At 44.5% G+C, this 20,070-nt stretch overlaps 1 protein-coding gene across 4 annotated transcripts in view; it reads left to right on the top strand.

Annotated features, from left to right (window-relative positions):
* hps3 (HPS3 biogenesis of lysosomal organelles complex 2 subunit 1) overlaps positions 1–19,857 on the top strand; it is a 40,732-nt gene extending 20,875 nt beyond the window's left edge. For 2 of the 4 annotated variants that reach the window (XM_083767782.1, XM_083767781.1), the window contains exons 15-25: positions 108–218; positions 4,932–5,043; positions 5,860–6,227; positions 7,482–7,659; positions 8,591–8,824; positions 12,280–12,633; positions 13,470–13,685; positions 15,324–15,428; positions 16,998–17,207; positions 18,891–18,978; positions 19,446–19,857. In XM_083767782.1, coding sequence (XP_083623908.1) covers positions 108–218; positions 4,932–5,043; positions 5,860–6,227; positions 7,482–7,659; positions 8,591–8,824; positions 12,280–12,633; positions 13,470–13,685; positions 15,324–15,428; positions 16,998–17,207; positions 18,891–18,978; positions 19,446–19,573 — 2,104 coding nt within the window. In that variant the 3' untranslated portion in view covers positions 19,574–19,857. The remainder of the gene's footprint in view (positions 1–107; positions 219–4,931; positions 5,044–5,859; positions 6,228–7,481; positions 7,660–8,590; positions 8,825–12,279; positions 12,634–13,469; positions 13,686–15,323; positions 15,429–16,997; positions 17,208–18,890; positions 18,979–19,445) is intronic. The other 2 variants (XM_083767783.1, XM_083767784.1) reach the window with 2 other exon arrangements.
* Positions 19,858–20,070: the final 213 nt, after the last annotated feature.

The following is a 20,070-nucleotide window of genomic DNA, read 5'->3' as shown; positions in this document are numbered from 1 at the left end:
TGTGTGCGTGCGTGCGAGAGCATGCATTTATTATGTGTGTGTTTTATTTAGGATATATTATATGTGTGTGTGTGTGTGTGTGTGTGTGTGTGTGTGTGTTATTGTAGTGAGTTGAAAGAACACACCATGCTGACAGGTATTTTCCTGGCGGTGGGAATCGATCCCGCGACCACGCCGGCTCTGGAGAGCCTTCTGTCCCGCCCCTTCTCGCCCTTCCTGTAAGAGCCCCCCCCACCCCCTCCCCCCCTTGTCATGTTGCCATGTCCTGGTCAAGCTGCAACGCCACTCAGCTGGTCACTGTGGTCACTGTCACTTTGGACTGCTGTTCACCATCAGCACACATTGTGTCATGTGAAATCTTGTGACTGAAAAAAACCTCCACTTAACCCATTCTGACCTGAGATCAGATTCTAAAAAATGTCTTCTACATCCTGACAGTTTTCTTGAAAAAGCTACGTTTCTGTGTCAGTGGTTCTTCGATTCTTCAGAAATAGCAGACCTACAAGCTCGTAGCGCGCCACTCGGTGGCGCGCTATGAGCTTGTAGATCTGCTATTTTTCAGTAGCTAAAGCATAACATGTTGCTAACACCAAAAGGGGTTGCCGCCCAAAGTGTGTTGATTGGTGACATTTCTTGCAATTATAAATAATGCACAATGATAGTCAATGTATTGGTAATTATGTGTCAAACTAATTGACACTGGAAACAATTCTGTTATGCTAATTTGTTAAATATCCATAATAACCACCAAACCCAAAGAGAAATGAATGCGACTTATGCAAGACTTTTGAAGGAGTTTTACTGTTTGGTTGTATGGATCTATGGATCCCAGTAATCTCCTCTTTGTCATAAAACAGTGTTGCAAACTAGTTGCAAGATCAGGATGTCCCCCGTCAGCACAAAGAACCGTACCACTGATAACTGATAACTCAGCTATAGCGTCTCAAAAAGACACTCTGGATCAAATCCTACGCTTAGACACAGATCTCTAGACTACTGAACAAACATCGACGTGGTATTGTTTGACTTTGCAGCTTGGTCTAGAGACTGGAGACTTAGAGAGTCCCAACCTGCCCCCAGAGCTCACCCATTCCTAACCCTGCCTAACTTGCCCCCCCCCCCTGGTGTGTGACTATGTACAGTACTCACTATGACTAGGCCTGTCACAATTATTACACCATCGCCTAATTATTTGAGATAATCGCAATTATTTTTTGCAATAATCGTCAATCGTTTCCATGTTGAACGTTGAATGTTTTTTTTTCTCCAAAAATAGCAGAAATAGTTTATCTATAAACTAGATAAACTAGATAAACTATTTCCGTAAAAAAAAAAAAAAAAAAAGGATTGGAAAGAAAAAAAACCGATTAAAATGAATTAAATGTGTCAGTGATTTCTTTGTATATTTAAGGTAGTCGTCATGTCTGCCCCGTGTGCAATTTGCGATTACGAAGCCTAAAAGGAAAACAGAAAAATACAAATTGTAATGTTCCATTGTTTAAAAAGAAAATCTAAAAAAACGAAACAAAAAAGACAATTCAATCGTTAATCACAATTATTTGTGTGACAATGAATCGTCAGCTTAATTACATTTGTAATTGTGACAGCCCTAACTATGACTAATCACGTTTGGTTTGGTTTGGTTTGGTCCTAACGTACATTTACAGATCCATTGGAACAGACACACACACACACACACACACACACACACACACACACACACACACACACACACACACACACACACACACAGAAACATATACCGCTGCTTAGGCAAGTTCATAAGAGTTCATTTCACTGTGAGTCTTGTGACACATGAGACACACACACACACACACACACACACACACACACACACACACATTCTTCCCGAAGAGCATCACGTGAAACTGTTAATCCAATAAAGAAAGTTAACAAGCAGCAGAGTTGTATGTCAGAGTGCAGCCTTGAGCCTCGGGCTCACTAACTGTCTGTCCGGTCATGTTGTGTGTTTGTAACTCGCTCGTTTTATATGTTTTAATTTACGTTAATGTAGCCGCAATGAAACGATGATAACATCCGACGACACGCCAGAGTGTGCTGCTCGCATCGTGGGCTTAATTTATTTCAGTCCAGACAACTCTTAGAGTGAATTTAGAATATATATATTTATTGAGCATAATTGAGCATAGATATGTGAAGCATAGATTGGCGTCACAGGGCTCTGTCCCTATTCATTCCCTGTAACGTTAACATTTTAGTTCAATTATAAGCCATGTAGAATTACAAAAAAAATGCTTTTGCCCGGCATTTTTCTACAGACATTAGGGAAATAAACAAAAGGCTTCATTAGCGCTCATGAGGCTATACCTAAAGAGGCGCCTCTGGTCTGTTCTAAAGAAAGTACAAACATAAAACAGGGATAACAGATATCCAATGACCATACGTATTGCGTAGCAGCATTACCTTTAACCCATTCTGACCTGAGATCAGATTCATACGAGGTTTCCTCTGGACACACACTGGTCTGATTAACCCTCTAAGACCCAGCGTTGCTTTTTAGCAACAATTTTATTTAATTTAATTACTAAATTATTATAATTTTTTTCTGTTCTTTTTTTACCTAAATGTCATCAGTGATGTTCATTGCAATGCCATTTCAATGCCATTGGTCATGATATTTGCATATAAATACCCCCCACAGAGGCTGAAATTCACACAAATTAAAAATGTCTGGCTTGAACATTTTTTAACCTAAGACTTTTGACCTTTACCCTAATAAAAGTAGGTAAAATAATTGTAATATATGTTTTTTTGTGATCATTAGAATGTCTAGAACATGTTTTATTCATTATTGTGAAAGATATCCCCAAAATGTAAATTATTAATTTATTATATTATTATATAATTATTATATAATTATTATAAATGTTTCATCAAACTTTATTTTTTTATTTTTTTTACATCTTTTTTAGTCTTAGTCCTAGTAGTACAAAGTAGTAGTAAGGTTGAAATCAATTTTTTGCAAGTAGAAATTAATGTGAGTGTTAGAAGGTTAACCCATTCTGACCTGAGATCAGATTCTAAAAATGTCAGTCGCTCTTCGATTTTTCAAAAATAGCAGACCTACAAGCTCGTATCGCGCCACTCGGTGGCGCGATATGAGCTTGTAGATCTGCTATTTTTCAATAGCTAAAGCATAACATGATGCCAACACCACAATGGGTGCCCGTTCAGAATGGGTTAAAGACCGTGTCCTTTCCTATGATCATTGATGATAATGGTGATTATCTGGTGAGGGGACAATATGTACATTATAATGGCTACTACCTACAGTAACCGTAAGGTGTAACTATCCTCTGGTGTGGTGGCAGTGTAGTTATGTACAGTACGTGCTCACTTACAGTATATGTGCACATATATATATCTAGGTGTCCTGCATACAATACGAATGTCATCCTTTCCGTTGTATAATAACGTGTTCCGTTGAAGATGTTTGGAAGACGGCCTGAATAATACACCAGTATTGTGTCTGTTCTCAAATATCATCGGTCATTAATTGGTACTAAGTTTCACAATGACTGCATGGGGCTGACAGCAGTGAAACCTGGTCTGAGAAACGTAATCGAGCTGTTTGGGTGTTCATCCTTAAAGGTATTATGACATTATTTATAACATAATTTTAACAACATTAAAAGTCTTGGCCATGGTCCTTCAAACGTGTCTAAAAAGTTTGAACACTCAACTCCACTCCAGTATTTCTTGCCAGCAGTTTTTGTGTCTGTGTATTCAGCATCCTGAGAAGCCATGGAAAAACACATTCTTTTAGCCTGTAGATGTCGGTAATTCCCCCTTTCCTGTCAACCCAAGATGTGCTTCTTTGACAACTTGGTAGGAACGTCACCGACAAAAATAAAAGAGTCATCTAGGCCAGTTGGTATCCAGTGTAAGGACTTGTGTTGATTGACACAGCCAACAACAGAGCAGATTGATTTTTCTCTAGAAGCCATTATTAGTAAGTATTACAAAGAAACAAAGTCGCGGTCACAATGAGGAAGCGGAGAGGAGAGGGGCGGAGAAGAGAGGGTAGGCAGGGAGCAGAGGGGAGGGGGCGGAGGTTTAGCAGGGATCTACGTATATGCCTGCCGTCCAACCAGATGAGACATTTTTGCATAAGTATTCACAAAAGTCCAGACAGCAGAGAATACACTGAATGTTCAAACTTCAAAAAAATCTACAAAAATGTGTTTTAAATGTCACAATCCCTTTAAAGCTACCAGTCCGTAAGTATTGTGTCTCACAGACAGAGAGGCATATATAGGATGTTCCTGCTGAACATGCTGCTGTTAGTGGCCGGTTTGTATTGAGTACGGCAGCGGTAACGTTAACGGGTCCATTTGGTTCCATTTCTACGCTCTCAGAGTTAAATTAAAACTCTTTCAGCGCCACCTGGTGGTCACCAGTTTAGGCTCTGAGTGCCAATTCTCCCATTGTAAAGAAAGAAAGACTTTGTAATTCTATTATGCATGTAATGTGCATGTCATCACCTGTACACCTAGATTAGAGGAATTCTCAAAATATGGATGAAAATAAATAAAAAGTGGCATCCATTACTTAGACGTAATTAGACGTCTTGATGTTTATGGCTACTAAACAGTTGATTTTACAATATAAATTGGGGTCCCAGAGATAGAAATGCCATTAAATGGGGGACCGTACTATAGACTATAATGCATGTCAAACTTGGGGGTCCTTGAAAGTAAACTGGTTGAGAATCACTGCTGGAGCCGTAAAAAAATCTTCTCTTATGGGGGTCCCTGGCATGTCTTTTCAAATGGGGGGGTCCACGGGATAATTAGTGTCAATTTGTGGGTATACACTGGAGTACGGGTGTTGAACTATGTGACTGTACTCCCTGTTAGCTGCCTCTGTGTGTCCTTCTCTGACTCCAGGAGTAAGAAGTGGGCCAGTGCTCGTCCCAGAGAATCCAGCAGCAGCGCTGGACACGGCTGGAACCTCTATGTGATCCACACGGTGTCCCCCATGGAACTCTATCACGAGATGGTACACACACACACACACACGCGCCCACCCACCGACTTAACCCATTCTGACCTGAGATCAGATTCATACGAGGTTTCCGACACACACTGGTCTGATGAACCCATTCTGACCTGAGATCAGATTAAAAAAAATGTCAGTCGTTCTTCGATTTTTCAAAAATGGCAGACCTACAAGCTCGTATCGCGCCACTCGGTGGCGCGATATGAGCTTGTAGATCTGCTATTTTTCAATAGATAAAGCATAACATGATGCTGACACCAAAATGGGTGCCCGGTCAGAATGGGTTCAAATTCGACACACACGTTCCATACCACCACAGGGAGTGCAGTGCCCGCCGGTGTCGAGTCCGTCGGATAGCCGGTTGTCCAGAACCAACACAAAAGCCTCTGCCCCGGACGGAGACTCTGGACCTGATCACCCCCATATATCTCCATATATGGAGCTGGCCTGTTCTGACATCACAGCACTTGACACAGAACTCCATAATGGGACAGAGAGAGACGGATACAGCAATCTCCATATATGGGTATAAAAGGGACACAGACAGATGGGTGGAACGGGTATACTCTGACACAACGGGTACAATGGGTATCGCGTAGCCGGGTGGGGCATGGGTCTCCAACTTCCATCGTTACCGACCTCTAGTGCTCTACAGCCGGGCACCGGTCTAGTTCAATTTAAAATTTCTTAAATTTAAATTTTCTTAAGCAATGGTTTAAAAAGTAGTCCACAGTGACACGTGTGTGTGTGTGTGTGTGTGTGTGTGTGTGTGAGTGTGCGTGTGTGTGCGTGCGTCTGTCCGTGTCTGTCCGTCAGCTTGAATATAGCCGGCGCTACGCAGAGACGAACCCACAGCCCCAGAGCTGTTGCCACCTCCTCAGTGAAGCCCACCTGCTCCTCCGCGCTGCCTTGCTGTCGCCCCCCCCTCCGGGGGCCGGCGCCGGTTCTGTGAAGCCCCCCTCCGACCGGGGGCCTGGGACCGGCGGCGCTGCCTCGCTGTCGCCCCCCCCTCCGGGGGCCGGCGCCGGTTCTGTGAAGCCCTCCGACTCGCCGAATGACTCGGACCCCGCGGAAAGAGACATCGACGCGCAGGTGGACGGACACACGGACAGGGAGACGGAAAGACAAGAGCTTGAGGACGCCTTCAAAGAGAACTGCGCCCTGCTCGGAGACTGCTTCAGCAGGCAATATATACTCTTAATAATATAGCAAAATGGACCAATATACATATCTCCATGTTTGCACGATAGCACTCTGACAGTGTACTAGGGCTGACCTCGAATAGTCGACTAATCGATCGGAACGGGTCTCAGTCGACTGACCACCTCTTAGTCGACTGAGCAAAAAATAAAAAAATATATATCTTTTTTTTTTTTGCCCCAAAAAATTGTATATAAAAATACAATATTTACAAAAATATACAAAAATATTGTATTATTCCACTAGGTCTGTGGGGGACATAAACACATTTGAACATTCTGACTGTTCAAATCTCCAATGTGCATGTGGAGTGTGTCTGCCTGTGTGGCAATGTGCCACTGCCTGTGACTTGAATCGCAGTGTGCTGGCCTGATAGACTCCAGAATCTCAATCTCATCTGCTGTGCTCAATCTGGCTAATGACAAGCCTCTCAGTTGTTAAAAAAAAAGATTTGAACAGTCAGAATGTTCAAATGTGTTTATGTCCCCCACATACCTAGTGGAATAATACAATATTTTTGTATATTTTTGTAAATATTGTATTTTTATATAACATTTTTTGGGGCTTAGTCGACTATTAGTCGACTAACAGCAAATGTATTCATCTATCAGTCGACTATACAAATCCTTAGTTGGGGACAGCCCTACAGTGTACACTAGAGCCTGACTGATATATCCGCGTTATCCGATATATTGGCCGTTATTTACATCATAACATCAGCATCGGCAATTATGTCCCAATCATTATAGGTGAGAAATGTTTTCAAAAGCCGTTCGATCTACAAGCTCACAACGTGTCACAAATGTGACGCCTTGTGAGCTTGTAGATCAGCAATCTTTGACATTTTGGGAATTTTGGCATAAGCGGTAATTTTTTGTTTGTTTTTAATTATTTGTAATTATTTTCAAATGGATTTAAAATAGTCTTGCAGGCGTGGGCCATGCTCTAGTGTGTACACACACACACTCACACTGCCTTTTAGGCCTGACGTCGAAATAATAAAAAAAAACGTTGGCTCTGAAAGAATATATATTCAAAGATTTGTGCCGCATTTTCACGGGGTTTTTCAAAAATAGCAGACCTACAAGCTCGTAGCGCGCCACTCGGTGGCGCGCTACGAGCTTGTAGATCTGCTATTTTTCAATAGCTAAAGCATAACATGATGCTTTCTTTGGTTTGGAACATGACGTTAAACTCTCTCCTGGCATCTCCTCCGCCGTGCTCTTCCCTTCCTGTAGGAGTGGTCAGAGGGACTGCCACTTAGCTCTGCCTTACTATAGGATGTCTGACCTGTCAATCACAGACGTCATCGCCAGGAACCGCCCCCTTCCCAGCAGCCCGTGTTCTTATGGCCCAGGCTTCCTGTTTTACCTGAAGCACTTCCTGTTAGAGGACGCAGACCAGATCCTCAGCCAGGTACAGTCTCTTTTACACGGCGACCATCTCCAGCTATAAAACGCACACTTTATGAAAACGCTATAATGTCGCTAGGTGGCGGTAACGGGGCTGCCAAATAGACCAGTCGCCCACGTTTACGTACAAGAAGAAGAGCCAGCTCCCTCTTTTCACGCAACAGGCAGCACAGAGCATGCAGTCTCCACGGGATGGATATACAGTATATTTTATAATACATTAGGCTACATAAACGCTGCTGCCGCCTATCGCAAGGCATTTTATTTACATCATGGTTTTACATTCACCATCGCTGATGAGCAGCACTTTGTATAGGCGAGGAGGGAGGCTTGTTCAGGAACTCCATTATATCACATATGGCTCTGTGTAATAAACATTATGTGCCGTGAACCAACGTGACAATTTACAATTTACAATTTAGGCATTTAGCAGACGCTCTTAATCCAGAGCGATTTACAATAATCAAGAACAAAAGCATGGGAATACATCACAAAAGCATTTATCATAAAACATGCGTAAGCTAAGAAAGTAACAGTGGAATATCTATATTATGAGACTATACATATAAACTATATATATATATATATATACTACTATGCTACGTGAGCCATGATGTCATGAGCTTTGCGGATTCACCGTTTTGCCTGTTCACACGGGATAAAAATGGCGTTCTCACTTTGTTGCGTTTTTACCTCCTGAAAACCCAGTTTCAAACCGGTCGAAAACCAGTTGAAAATTGAGCAAGTTATGGTTATTTAAAAAGTACAGGCCCCATAGACACAATGTTATGAGTGGGCAAGCTACCTTGTAGCAAGATGTCCGCCCCCCCCCCCCCACACACACACACTACAATTGTAACCTACCGATGAAATATAACCCGAAAACATCACGAAAGTATAAACATTCAAACGAGATGCATTTTTTGCGTCTGCAGGAAGCAGCCGACGAGGTGATGGACGTCTTCAGCCAATCGGAGCCCTCTCAGCTGGTGTCGGTGTGCGCCAGCCCGGGCATGGCGAACAGCAGCCCCGCCGTGGCGCTGGTCCGCCTGCAGCACGTGGAGGACACGGCGGGCGTGTCCGTTCCCCTCACCCTCACCATGGCAACCATGGCGCTGCGCCTGGGCAACCTGCCGCAGTACACCCAGCTGATCACTAGGCACGCTGAGGTCAGTGTGTGTGTGTGTAGGGCATTAACCCATTCTGACCTGAGATCAGATTCATATGAGGTTTCCGCCGGACACACGCCGGTCTGACGAACCCATTCTGACCTGAGATCAGATTCTAAAAATGTCAGTCGTTCTTCGATTTTTTTCAAAAATAGCAGACCTACAAGCTCGTATCGCGCCACTCGGTGGCGCGATATGAGCTTGTAGATCTGCTATTTTTCAATAGCTAAAGCACGACATGGTGCCAACACCAAAATGGGTGCCCGGTCAGAATGGGTTAAGCAACTAGTCGACTAGTTTACCAATGTACACGGTTTTTAAATGTACAAATATTTATTTCCCAAAAACAACAACATAAGATAATAGGTTGTTAAACATCTAGTCGACTAGTAAACTATAGGCAACTAGTAAAAATGACTAGAAGTGAATGCCTAAGAATTTGCCCCGACAAACGAGTCAGGAAATCAGAAGCTTGTCTGTGTTCTATCAGGGGGAGGAGGAGGAGGAGGGACGGCTTGTAGGTCTGCTATTTTTGAAAAAATCGTGAAAATGTGGCACAAATCTTTGAATATATATTCTTTCAGAAGACTTTTATTTATTTTGACGTCAGGCCTAAAGGGGTTTAATCCTCCCCTGGGGCTACACTGGAGTGTGGGTGTGTATGACATGCTGTGTTCGCCACTAGCTACCATAAGGCTCGTTTTTTGCACTTCAAATACATCTGGACAAAGCAGCCCATTCCTCTTCTTTATTGTCCTTGTTGAGAATTTAGATAAAGTACTTATTTAATTACAGTACATTAGGTGTTAATTCTACTATAGCCTACATACAATTTCTGATATTCATCATCAGCCTATATTAACTGAATACACAGATTTTTACCTGTTGATTCATGTTTTTCTTGTGGGACCAACGTCTGGTTTTACAACCCGCGAGGACAAGGGCTCTTGCGTCCGTGTCGGAGTGTTTCTTTCTGCCTTTACCCCAGGCAACATTATTGGATTAGAACGCGACGAGGGCCTGATTGTTTTGTCTCTAGCCCATTCTGACCTGAGATCAGATTCATACGAGGTTTCCGCCGGACACACACTGGTCTGATGAACCCATTCTGACCTGAGATCAGATTCTAAAAATGTCAGTCGCTCTTCGATTTTTCAAAAAATAGCAGACCTACAAGCTCGTATCGCGCCACTCGGTGGCGCGATATGAGCTTGTAGATCTGCTATTTTTAAATAGCTAAAGCACGACATGATGCTGACACCAAAATGGGTACCCGGTCAGAATGGGCTAGTGACTACTGAGTAATAAGTACAGGCAGACACAGACAGACAGCATATAGGTCGCCAGGAAGCAAATGATTTGATTAAATCAAACCAACTACATCCATGCGCGCAAACATGATCCGATTAAGTTTGTTGAGAGAATGCTGCCTCGGAGACAATGAGGCTAAGCTGTTACTGGTTTTATTTAGTGAAGAGTCGGACGGGCACCAAACGAAACACGGACATGACACAACTCTTTCAGCGCCACCTGGTGGTCACCAGTTTTTGGCTTTCTTTGCCAATTAGCCCATTATAAAAAAAATAAAGAAAATGTAATTATATTATGCATGTAATGTGCATGTCATCACCTGCACACCAGATTAGAGGAATTTTCAAAAAATAGATTAAAAAAAAACAAAATGTATCTTTTCCCCCCAAAAAACTCGTCTTATCGTCCATGGCGTTCAGTGCATAATTTGATTCAACTCGTCTCAACGTCTCTGGCACTTAAACTGTAGCACATTTTGATACCAATACTTTTGTACTTTTACTCAAATTATGTATTACCGAACTTTCACTTGTAACAGAGTTATTGCTACTGTCCATCCATCCATCTTCAACCGCTTATCCGTAGTCGGGTCGCGGGGGCAACAGCTCCACCAGAGTGCTCCAGACTTCCCTCTCCAGAGCAACAATAGTGACTTCCTCCTTCCAAGGCCAGGTCTGGTCTGCCCCAGGGTCTCCTCCCAGTGGAACGTGCGTCGAGGACCTCCCTAGGGAGGCGCCCGAGAGGCATCCTAACCAGATGCCCCGAACCACCTCAGCTGGCTCCTTTCCAGGTGAAGGAGCAGCGGTTCTACTCCGAGTCTCTCTCGCGTGACTGAACTTCTCACCCTATCTCTAAGGGAGATGCCAGCCACCCGTCGAAGAAAACTCATTCCGGCCGCTTGTATTCGCGACCTTATTCTTTCGGTCATGACCCACACTTCATGACCATAGGTGAGAGTAGGAACACTTCATGACCATAGGTGAGAGTAGGAACACTTCATGACCATAGGTGAGAGTAGGAACACTTCATGACCATAGGTGAGAGTAGGAACACTTCATGACCATAGGTGAGAGTAGGAACACTTCATGACCATAGGTGAGAGTAGGAACACTTCATGACCATAGGTGAGAGTAGGAACACTTCATGACCATAGGTGAGAGTAGGAACACTTCATGACCATATAGGTGAGAGTAGGAACACTTCATGACCATAGGTGAGAGTAGGAACACTTCATGACCATAGGTGAGAGTAGGAACACTTCATGACCATAGGTGAGAGTAGGAACACTTCATGACCATATAGGTGAGAGTAGGAACACTTCATGACCATATAGGTGAGAGTAGGAACACTTCATGACCATAGGTGAGAGTAGGAACACTTCATGACCATATAGGTGAGAGTAGGAACACTTCATGACCATATAGGTGAGAGTAGGAACACTTCATGACCATAGGTGAGAGTAGGAACACTGCATGACCATAGGTGAGAGTAGGAACACTTCATGACCATAGGTGAGAGTAGGAACACTTCATGACCATAGGTGAGAGTAGGAACACTTCATGACCATATAGGTGAGAGTAGGAACACTTCATGACCATATAGGTGAGAGTAGGAACACTTCATGACCATATAGGTGAGAGTAGGAACACTTCATGACCATAGGTGAGAGTAGGAACACTTCATGACCATATAGGTGAGAGTAGGAACACTTCATGACCATATAGGTGAGAGTAGGAACACTTCATGACCATATAGGTGAGAGTAGGAACACTTCATGACCATAGGTGAGAGTAGGAACACTTCATGACCATATAGGTGAGAGTAGGAACACTTCATGACCATATAGGTGAGAGTAGGAACACTTCATGACCATAGGTGAGAGTAGGAACACTTCATGACCATATAGGTGAGAGTAGGAACACTTCATGACCATATAGGTGAGAGTAGGAACGAAGATTGCTCGGTAGACAGAGAGCTTTGCCTTCTGGCTCAGCTCTCTTTTCGTCACAACAGTGCGGTACAGCGACTACAATACCGCTCCGATTCTCCGATTGCTACTGTACGTTCCACTATTGATACTTTTACTTTTTCCACCCCTGTGTGTGTGTGTGTGCGTGCGCCCGTGCGCGCGCGTGTGCGTGTAGATGCTGTTGGTGTACGGCTTCATCGAGGAGCCCAGGCTGCTGCTCCACTGGGGCCAGCAGGTGGACACGCAGACAACGATACCCACAGCAGCCTTGACCACCACACCACACCTCACACACACACAGACGACCGTGCAGCCCACAGCACCGACCACCACACGCCTCGCACACACGCGGACCACGGTGCAGCCCACAGACTTCACCACGCACCTCACACACACGCAGATGACGATGCAGCCCACGGCACTGACCACACACCTCACACACACGCAGCCTGGCCTGCTGGTGGCGGCCATGGTGGCCCTGCACGAGAACAACAAAGTCCAGCTGGAGCAGGCCGACCGCATCTTCAAGGTATGGGCGTTCACTTCTAGTCATTTTTTACTAGTTGACTAGTTGCCTGGTTTACTAGTCGACTATTCGACTAGTTGTTTAACTACCTATTATGTTAAAGGTTTTATGACATTCATTTTCATTTATTTTTATTTTTCTTTTTTCTTTTAGGTTTTACCTCAATTACACCCAAAAAACCTGAACTTTGAACATTCAGTGGATTTTCTGTGGTCTGAAGTTTTCTTTGGGTTTTTTTGGGCCTTTTGAGCTACAATGAAAACAGGCAACACAGTGAAACAGTGACATCTGCTGGCAAATCCCATTGACATATATGGGATTTGCAGTAAGTGATGTCACTTACTGCCGGCAAATCAGAGCACCTGTTTGAGCCAGAAAACCCCAGATCACAGAAAATCTACTGAATGTTAAAAGTTCATGTTTTTTGGGTGCAATTGAGATTAGAAAACCTAAAAAAAAACAAGAACAATTCCAAAACCTTTTTTTTAATGTCACAATCCCTTTAAAAAAAAGGCCTACACAAGAAAGAAAAAAAAAAAGTCTTATCAACTAGTCGACTAGTACCAACAAGGTCGACTAGTGGACTAGTGGTCGACTAGTTGCTTAATGCCCTATTTCAAGGTACGCCAGTTAGTTTATTAGCCCGATCACTAAACTAAATACCACCGGCGTTCACTATACTGTACAATACACGGCGGGTTAAAGTTCTCAGTCGCTACGACTGATTCCAGTCATTTGGATGGATTCCATACATAGAAGCCAGCCATGTCGTCTGTGGCATTTTTTCAGTATTACTAAAACATTCATGATTTAGCCGGTCTACTTCTGGTTCTCTGTAGGATCTGGGCTGTGAAGACGGGCTGCTGGTGGACTTCTGGGAGGCGGTGCTGATGGCCTCGTCGCAGGACACCATCATCCACGAGCTCCTCTTCCGCCTGGCCTCCGTCTACATCGAGCGGCTGACCCAGACGGCTGACCCCGACGCTGCGTGCTCCGGCCTGCCCCACGCCGCAGCGCCGCCCGTCTACAAGTCCCTGAAGACGGCCGAGGATCTGGTGCGGTGGCGTGTTTTTTCGTTCATTCATTCGTTCATTGCTTTTCTTCCTTCTTTGTTCCTTGGTGAGTTTAGATCAGTAGTTCTCAAACGTAGTTTTCATGCCAAGGAGCCCCACATTTATTTAACCCATTCTGACCTGAGATCAGATTCATATGAGGTTTCCACATGGACACACACTGGTCTGACGAACCCATTCTGACCTGAGATCAGATTCTAAAAATGTCAGTCGCTCTTCGATTTTTCTAAAATAGCAGACCTACAAGCTCGTATCGCGCCACTCGGTGGACTGCCAGTCCCAATTTTTTTGTTTGGGTAACAAATTGGCATATTTTTAATTCATCGTTTTAACATACAAGAAAGATCTGGTGGCTTGAAAAGATGTTTTTTCATTTTTTTTTTCATTGATAGTGTATTCTCTCGATTCGCCACCAGATGGCGGGAAAGCACCATTACGCTGATTTTGGCCAAAATAGACGAATCTTCCTAAGTCACTTCCGGTTCAACGATCAACAACATCCTGTAGTATTTTGACCCTAGTCAATAGCTTGGCTGGTCCGGATTGCTAACCTCAAATCAACCCCAAAAGATCGCAAAATATCAAAATTTTTACAGCGACGCACATAGAGACGGCGCACGTGCACGATAGCGCACGATCACGCGGATTTCGGCCGTTTTTTGGTAAATTACATCCAAAAATATTAATATTAGCGAACAAATATTTTTTTTTGCTCTTTTGACCCCCCGATAACTGATATTGATTGTCATTCCGTTTATTCCGTTAACGGGAGGTTTAGATTTTTAGATTAATTCCGTTTTTTTCCGTTAATTGTAGGCCAAGGGTTAACATATTTCCAGGAAGTAGCTCTGTGGGGGTCTATGCATCTGGGAGAGGGTCCCCATGTGTGTCTGCGTTTCTAGTTTCTTCATTTAGTTGGGTTTGTGTTAGCCTGGGTAAACCCCCCCCCCCCCTCACCAGATTATCCCATTCTGACCTGAGATCAGATTCATACGAGGTTTTCCACTGGACACACACTGGTCTGATTAAACCCATTCTGACCTGAGATCAGATTAAAAAAATGTCAGTCGTTCTTCGATTTTTCAAAAATAGCAGACCTACAAGCTCGTATCGCGCCACTCGGTGGCGCGATATGAGCTTGTAGATCTGCTATTTTTCAATAGCTAAAGCATAACATGATGCTGACACCAAAATGGGTGCCCGGTCAGAATGGGTTATAAATGTTGTCCAGATTTCACCAGGCTATAGGTTTGTGTACTGTGTGTTGATGTCTGCTGTGTCCGACAAGTACAGTATGTCAACTGTATTGTATCAGTACAGTATGTAACAAATTATTCTGCCTTATAGGCTTTGTAACTGACTGTTTTTCCCAACTGTCTGACTGAGTCTGCACTGTCAGTGTTTCTGTCCTTCGTACAAGGTATTTTTGTACTTCTGTTTATGTGGACATAAATAAAGTGTGTGTGTGTGTGTGTGTGTGCGTGTGTGCGTGTGTGTGTGCTCGTGTGTGTGTGTGTGTGTGTGTGTGTGTGTGTGTGTGTGTGTGTGTGTGTGCTCGTGTGTGTGTGTGTGTGTGTGTGCGTGTGTGTGCGTGTGCTCGTGTGCGTGTGTGTGTTTCAGATTAATTCATGCTCCCACTATGGTATATTGTACCCGTGGCTCAGTGTTCTCACTCCAGCTCTCACTACCACTTCCCAACAGCAGGAGGCGCTTCACAAATTACAGGTAAAAACCATAGACTGTAAAAAAAATATGGACAAAGCGTTCCGCGGGTCTAACATGAACGTAAAAAGTTTGGGCCCAGCTGGCCATTGGCTGGCCCAGACAACGAGGCGGGACTTCCCCCCCCCCCTTCTTCTCCGTTGGTTTTTATTTTGACTCGAGTGGGTGGGGAATCCCGATCATAGACTGTAACGGTAGCCACGCCCGTCAGAACATACGCGACTTTATGGTCATTTTTTTTAATAAATGGGACCATACTTTTCCAAAAAGAATATTATGACATTAGAAATGAGACTTTAAACTAGTGACTGGAAGCAGAAAGTAGTCATGTTTATTAAGGTAATACAGTCTAGGTGAAGTTGGGCCCAAATACATGGACTTCTATGGGGCTATGGGGCTTTTTGGGCCCAATGACAGCGCCACAACAGGCCATTATATGAACTTTCAGGAAATCCCGATTTCCTTAGTAGCTTCACAAAATATCTGTCTGACTGCCCCCCTGGTAAAAACTCAAACGGATACAAGGAAGGACACACAATAAACTTTATACTGTCTGTTACTGTATACTTTCTCTTTCCTTCTACCATCCTTCACGGAAGTACTTCTCAAACATTTTCATTCCAAGGACCCCTAAATGCGTATGTTTTATGGCCGCGGACCCCCCTCTGAGAAGATAAGGTGCCAGGGACCCCCATAAGAGAAGATTTGTTTAACCTTTTTCACAATTTGACAGTTTCTTTTTTAAATAAGTATAAATTATGGTTGAAGTGGTTAAATAAACGTTCATGGTATATTAATTATTAACACATGTTGCTGGACACTCCCTGGAACCACCTCAAGGACCCCTGGGGGTCGTTAAGAACCGCTGCTCCACAGTCTCTTGTCGTGTCTTAATTAGATATAAAACCAGTCTAAATGTCTCCTGTCCAGTCCCTGCTGTGATATAAACCCAGTCTAAATGTCTCCTGTCCAGTCCCTGCTGTGATATAAAACCCAGTCTAAATGTCTCCTGTCCAGTCCCTGCTGTGATATAAACCCAGTCTAAATGTCTCCTGTCCAGTCCCTGCTGTGATATAAAACCCAGTCTAAATGTCTCCTGTCCAGTCCCTGCTGTGATATAAACCCAGTCTAAATGTCTCCTGTCCAGTCCCTGCTGTGATATAAACCCAGTCTAAATGTCTCCTGTCCAGTCCCTGCTGTGATATAAACCCAGTCTAAATGTCTCCTGTCCAGTCCCTGCTGTGATATAAACCCAGTCTAAATGTCTCCTGTCCAGTCCCTGCTGTGATATAAACCCAGTCTAAATGCCTCCTGTCCAGTCCCTGCTGTGATATAAACCCAGTCTAAATGCCTCCTGTCCAGTCCCTGCTGTGATATAAACCCAGTCTAAATGTCTCCAGTCCAGTCCCTGCTGTGATATAAACCCAGTCTAAATGTCTCCTGTCCAGTCCCTGCTGTGATATAAACCCAGTCTAAATGTCTCCAGTCCCTGCTGTGATATAAACCCAGTCTAAATGTCTCCTGTCCAGTCCCTGCTGTGATATAAACCCAGTCTAAATGTCTCCTGTCCAGTCCCTGCTGTGCGGCCCGTCCCTCTCCGTGGGCTCCGTCGTGCCCCTGGTGGACCGGGTGTCCGAGGAGGACTCCCTGTGGGGCCTCAGCCTGCACGTGCTGTGTGCCACCAGGAGGGGGCAGTACGAGACCAGCATGGAGAGGCTGCTGGACCGATGCCCTCAGGCCATCATACCCTACGCCAACCACCAGCTGCAGGACACACACATGGTCAGTGCAGAGCACCCTGAACATGGGGAACACACACATGGTCAGTGCAGAGCACCCTGGACATGGGACACACACATGGTCAGTGCAGAGCACCCTGAACATGGGACACACACATGGTCAGTGCAGAGCACCCTGAACATGGGACACACACATGGTCAGTGCAGAGCACCCTGAACATGGGACACACACATGGTCAGTGCAGAGCACCCTGGACATGGGGAACACACACATGGTCAGTGCAGAGCACCCTGGACATGGGACACACACATGGTCAGTGCAGAGCACCCTGAACCTACACACACACATGGTCAGTGCAGAGCACCCTGGACATGGGGAACACACACATGGTCAGTGCAGAGCACCCTGAACATGGGACACACACATGGTCAGTGCAGAGCACCCTGGACATGGGACACACACATGGTCAGTGCAGAGCACCCTGAACATGGGGGACACACACATGGTCAGTGCAGAGCACCCTGAACCTACACACACACATGGTCAGTGCAGAGCACCCTGGGCATGGGGAACACACACATGGTCAGTGCAGAGCACCCTGAACCTACACACACACATGGTCAGTGCAGAGCACCCTGAACATGGGACACACACATGGTCAGTGCAGAGCACCCTGAACCTACACACACACATGGTCAGTGCAGGGCACCCTGAACATGGGACACACACACACACACATGGTCAGTGCTGTCAGATTTCTCTACATAACTGTCTCAGCTGTTGGGGTCCGCAAATGCGCCTTGCATGCCTTTTGATCTACGCGCAGAAAACATTTTGACGACGTATGCGCACTGCATTGCATTGCATTATAGTGAGTGGCAAATTGTTTAATGCAATCAAATAGGACTTTTCTGTTTGGATGGTATAGGCTTTAGTCTGAAAGGCCAGTCTGGACTCTGGAGATGTACTGAGGGGGGATGTCTTTATACACACATGTATCAATCTGATTGAACAGGTTGTGCTCAGCAAGGATAAACCCTACTCATTTTGGTGACCTAATTAATGGCCTTAATGCCACGGAACTGAGCGTCCCTGACTGTAAGATATTCTGTAATGTAAACAGTGCTGTTTGATGTTTCTGTGAGTGTGTGTGTGGTCCACCTGTGATTTGTGATATGAAATCGAAGCCAAAACATGACTCCATAAGGACCATCTGTCTGCCTTTGACTCATGGATGTGTTTTGACCTTTTCAAGGCGTTGTGGTGGTAGAAGCTGATCCCAGAGCAGTGACTCATGGATGTGTTTTGTGTGTGTTTCAAGGCGTTGTGGTGGCAGAAGCTGCTCTCAGATCAGTGACTCATGGATGTGTTTTGTGTGTGTTTCAAGGCGTTGTGGTGGCAGAAGCTGCTCTCAGATCAGTGACTCATGGATGTGTTTTGTGTGTGTTTTTCAAGGCGTTGTGGTGGCAGAAGCTGCTCTCAGATCAGTGACTCATGGATGTGTTTTGTGTGTGTTTTTCAAGGCGTTGTGGTGGCAGAAGCTGCTCTCAGATCAGTGACTCATGGATGTGTTTTGTGTGTTTTTTCAAGGCGTTGTGGTGGCAGAAACTGCTCTCAGATCAGTGACTCATGGATGTGTTTTGTGTGTGTTTTTCAAGGCGTTGTGGTGGCAGAAGCTGCTCTCAGATCAGTGACTCATGGATGTGTTTTGTGTGTTTTTTCAAGGCGTTGTGGTGGCAGAAACTGCTCCCAGAGCTGTGTGAGAGGACCAGAGCGGCATCAGACAACGCCATTCTGCTAGCGGCTCTCAAAGGTAGCTAGCTGCTACGAACCAAATGCAACCTTTTTTCTGAAAAACCCATGTTTCTATGTCAGTTGTGCTCAACCTTTTTCGTGTCAAGGACCCCCAGAATTATCTCTATTGGGCCACGGACCCCTATCTCAAAATATGTAGTTCCAGGGACCCCCCCCCCCCTAGAAGCAAATATTTTAGTTAAAAATGTTAGCTCCGAGTGCCGCGCTACGAGCTTGTAGGTCTGCTATTTTTGAAATTTTGTGAAAATATGGCGGAAATCTTTGAATATATATTCTTTCAGAGCGAACGTTTTTAACTTAAATCTTTGCTTCTGGTGGGTGTCCCTGGAACAACATATTTTCAGATGGGGGACAGCGGCCAATTACAGATATTACAGAAAACTGTTAGGATTTATAAGATATTAGTAGAATGGATGGTAGGTCTAAATGGGTTAACGGCTCATTCTGTGTGCTTTATTCATTCAGAAACGCTTGTGGTGGTCGCCATGGAGACGACCCCGACAGAGTTCCTGGAACTATTGCCTGACGACGGCACGGCCTTGTACTTCCTGCCTCATCTGTTGGCCTGTAGCCAGAAACATCTATTGGCTTGACAAAATGTTTAAATAGTATGCTCGTTATGTGTTCGAAGTTCTGTAACTTGTTTTGTTTTTTTAGCCCTGAAAGTGGCACTGACGTAATGCATCAATGGTTCAATGGTTCAAGGTTAGCTTTATTGTCCCTTGCGGGAAATTGGTTTCCATTAGTAATGCATCAATGGTGTACTGTACTGTACACTAGCATTGGCATGAAATTAACCCATTCTGACCTGAGATCAGATTCATACGAGGTTTCCGCCGGACACACACTGGTCTGATGAACCCATTCTGACCTGAGATCAGATTCTAAAAATGTCAGTCGTTCTTCGATTTTTCAAAAAATAGCAGACCTACAAGCTCGTATCGCGCCACTCGGTGGCGCGATATGAGCTTGTAGATCTGCTATTTTTCAATAGCTAAAGCATAACATGATGCCAACACCAAAATGGGTGCCCGGTCAGAATGGGTTAAATGGAGACGCTTACTTACAGGTTTTCTTATTAAGTATCGCG

Source organism: Protomyctophum parallelum, assembly GCF_964188405.1.
Source record: "Protomyctophum parallelum genome assembly, chromosome: 6".
Lineage (NCBI taxonomy): Eukaryota > Metazoa > Chordata > Actinopteri > Myctophiformes > Myctophidae > Protomyctophum > Protomyctophum parallelum.
This window is presented reverse-complemented; position numbering and strand designations above follow the sequence as displayed.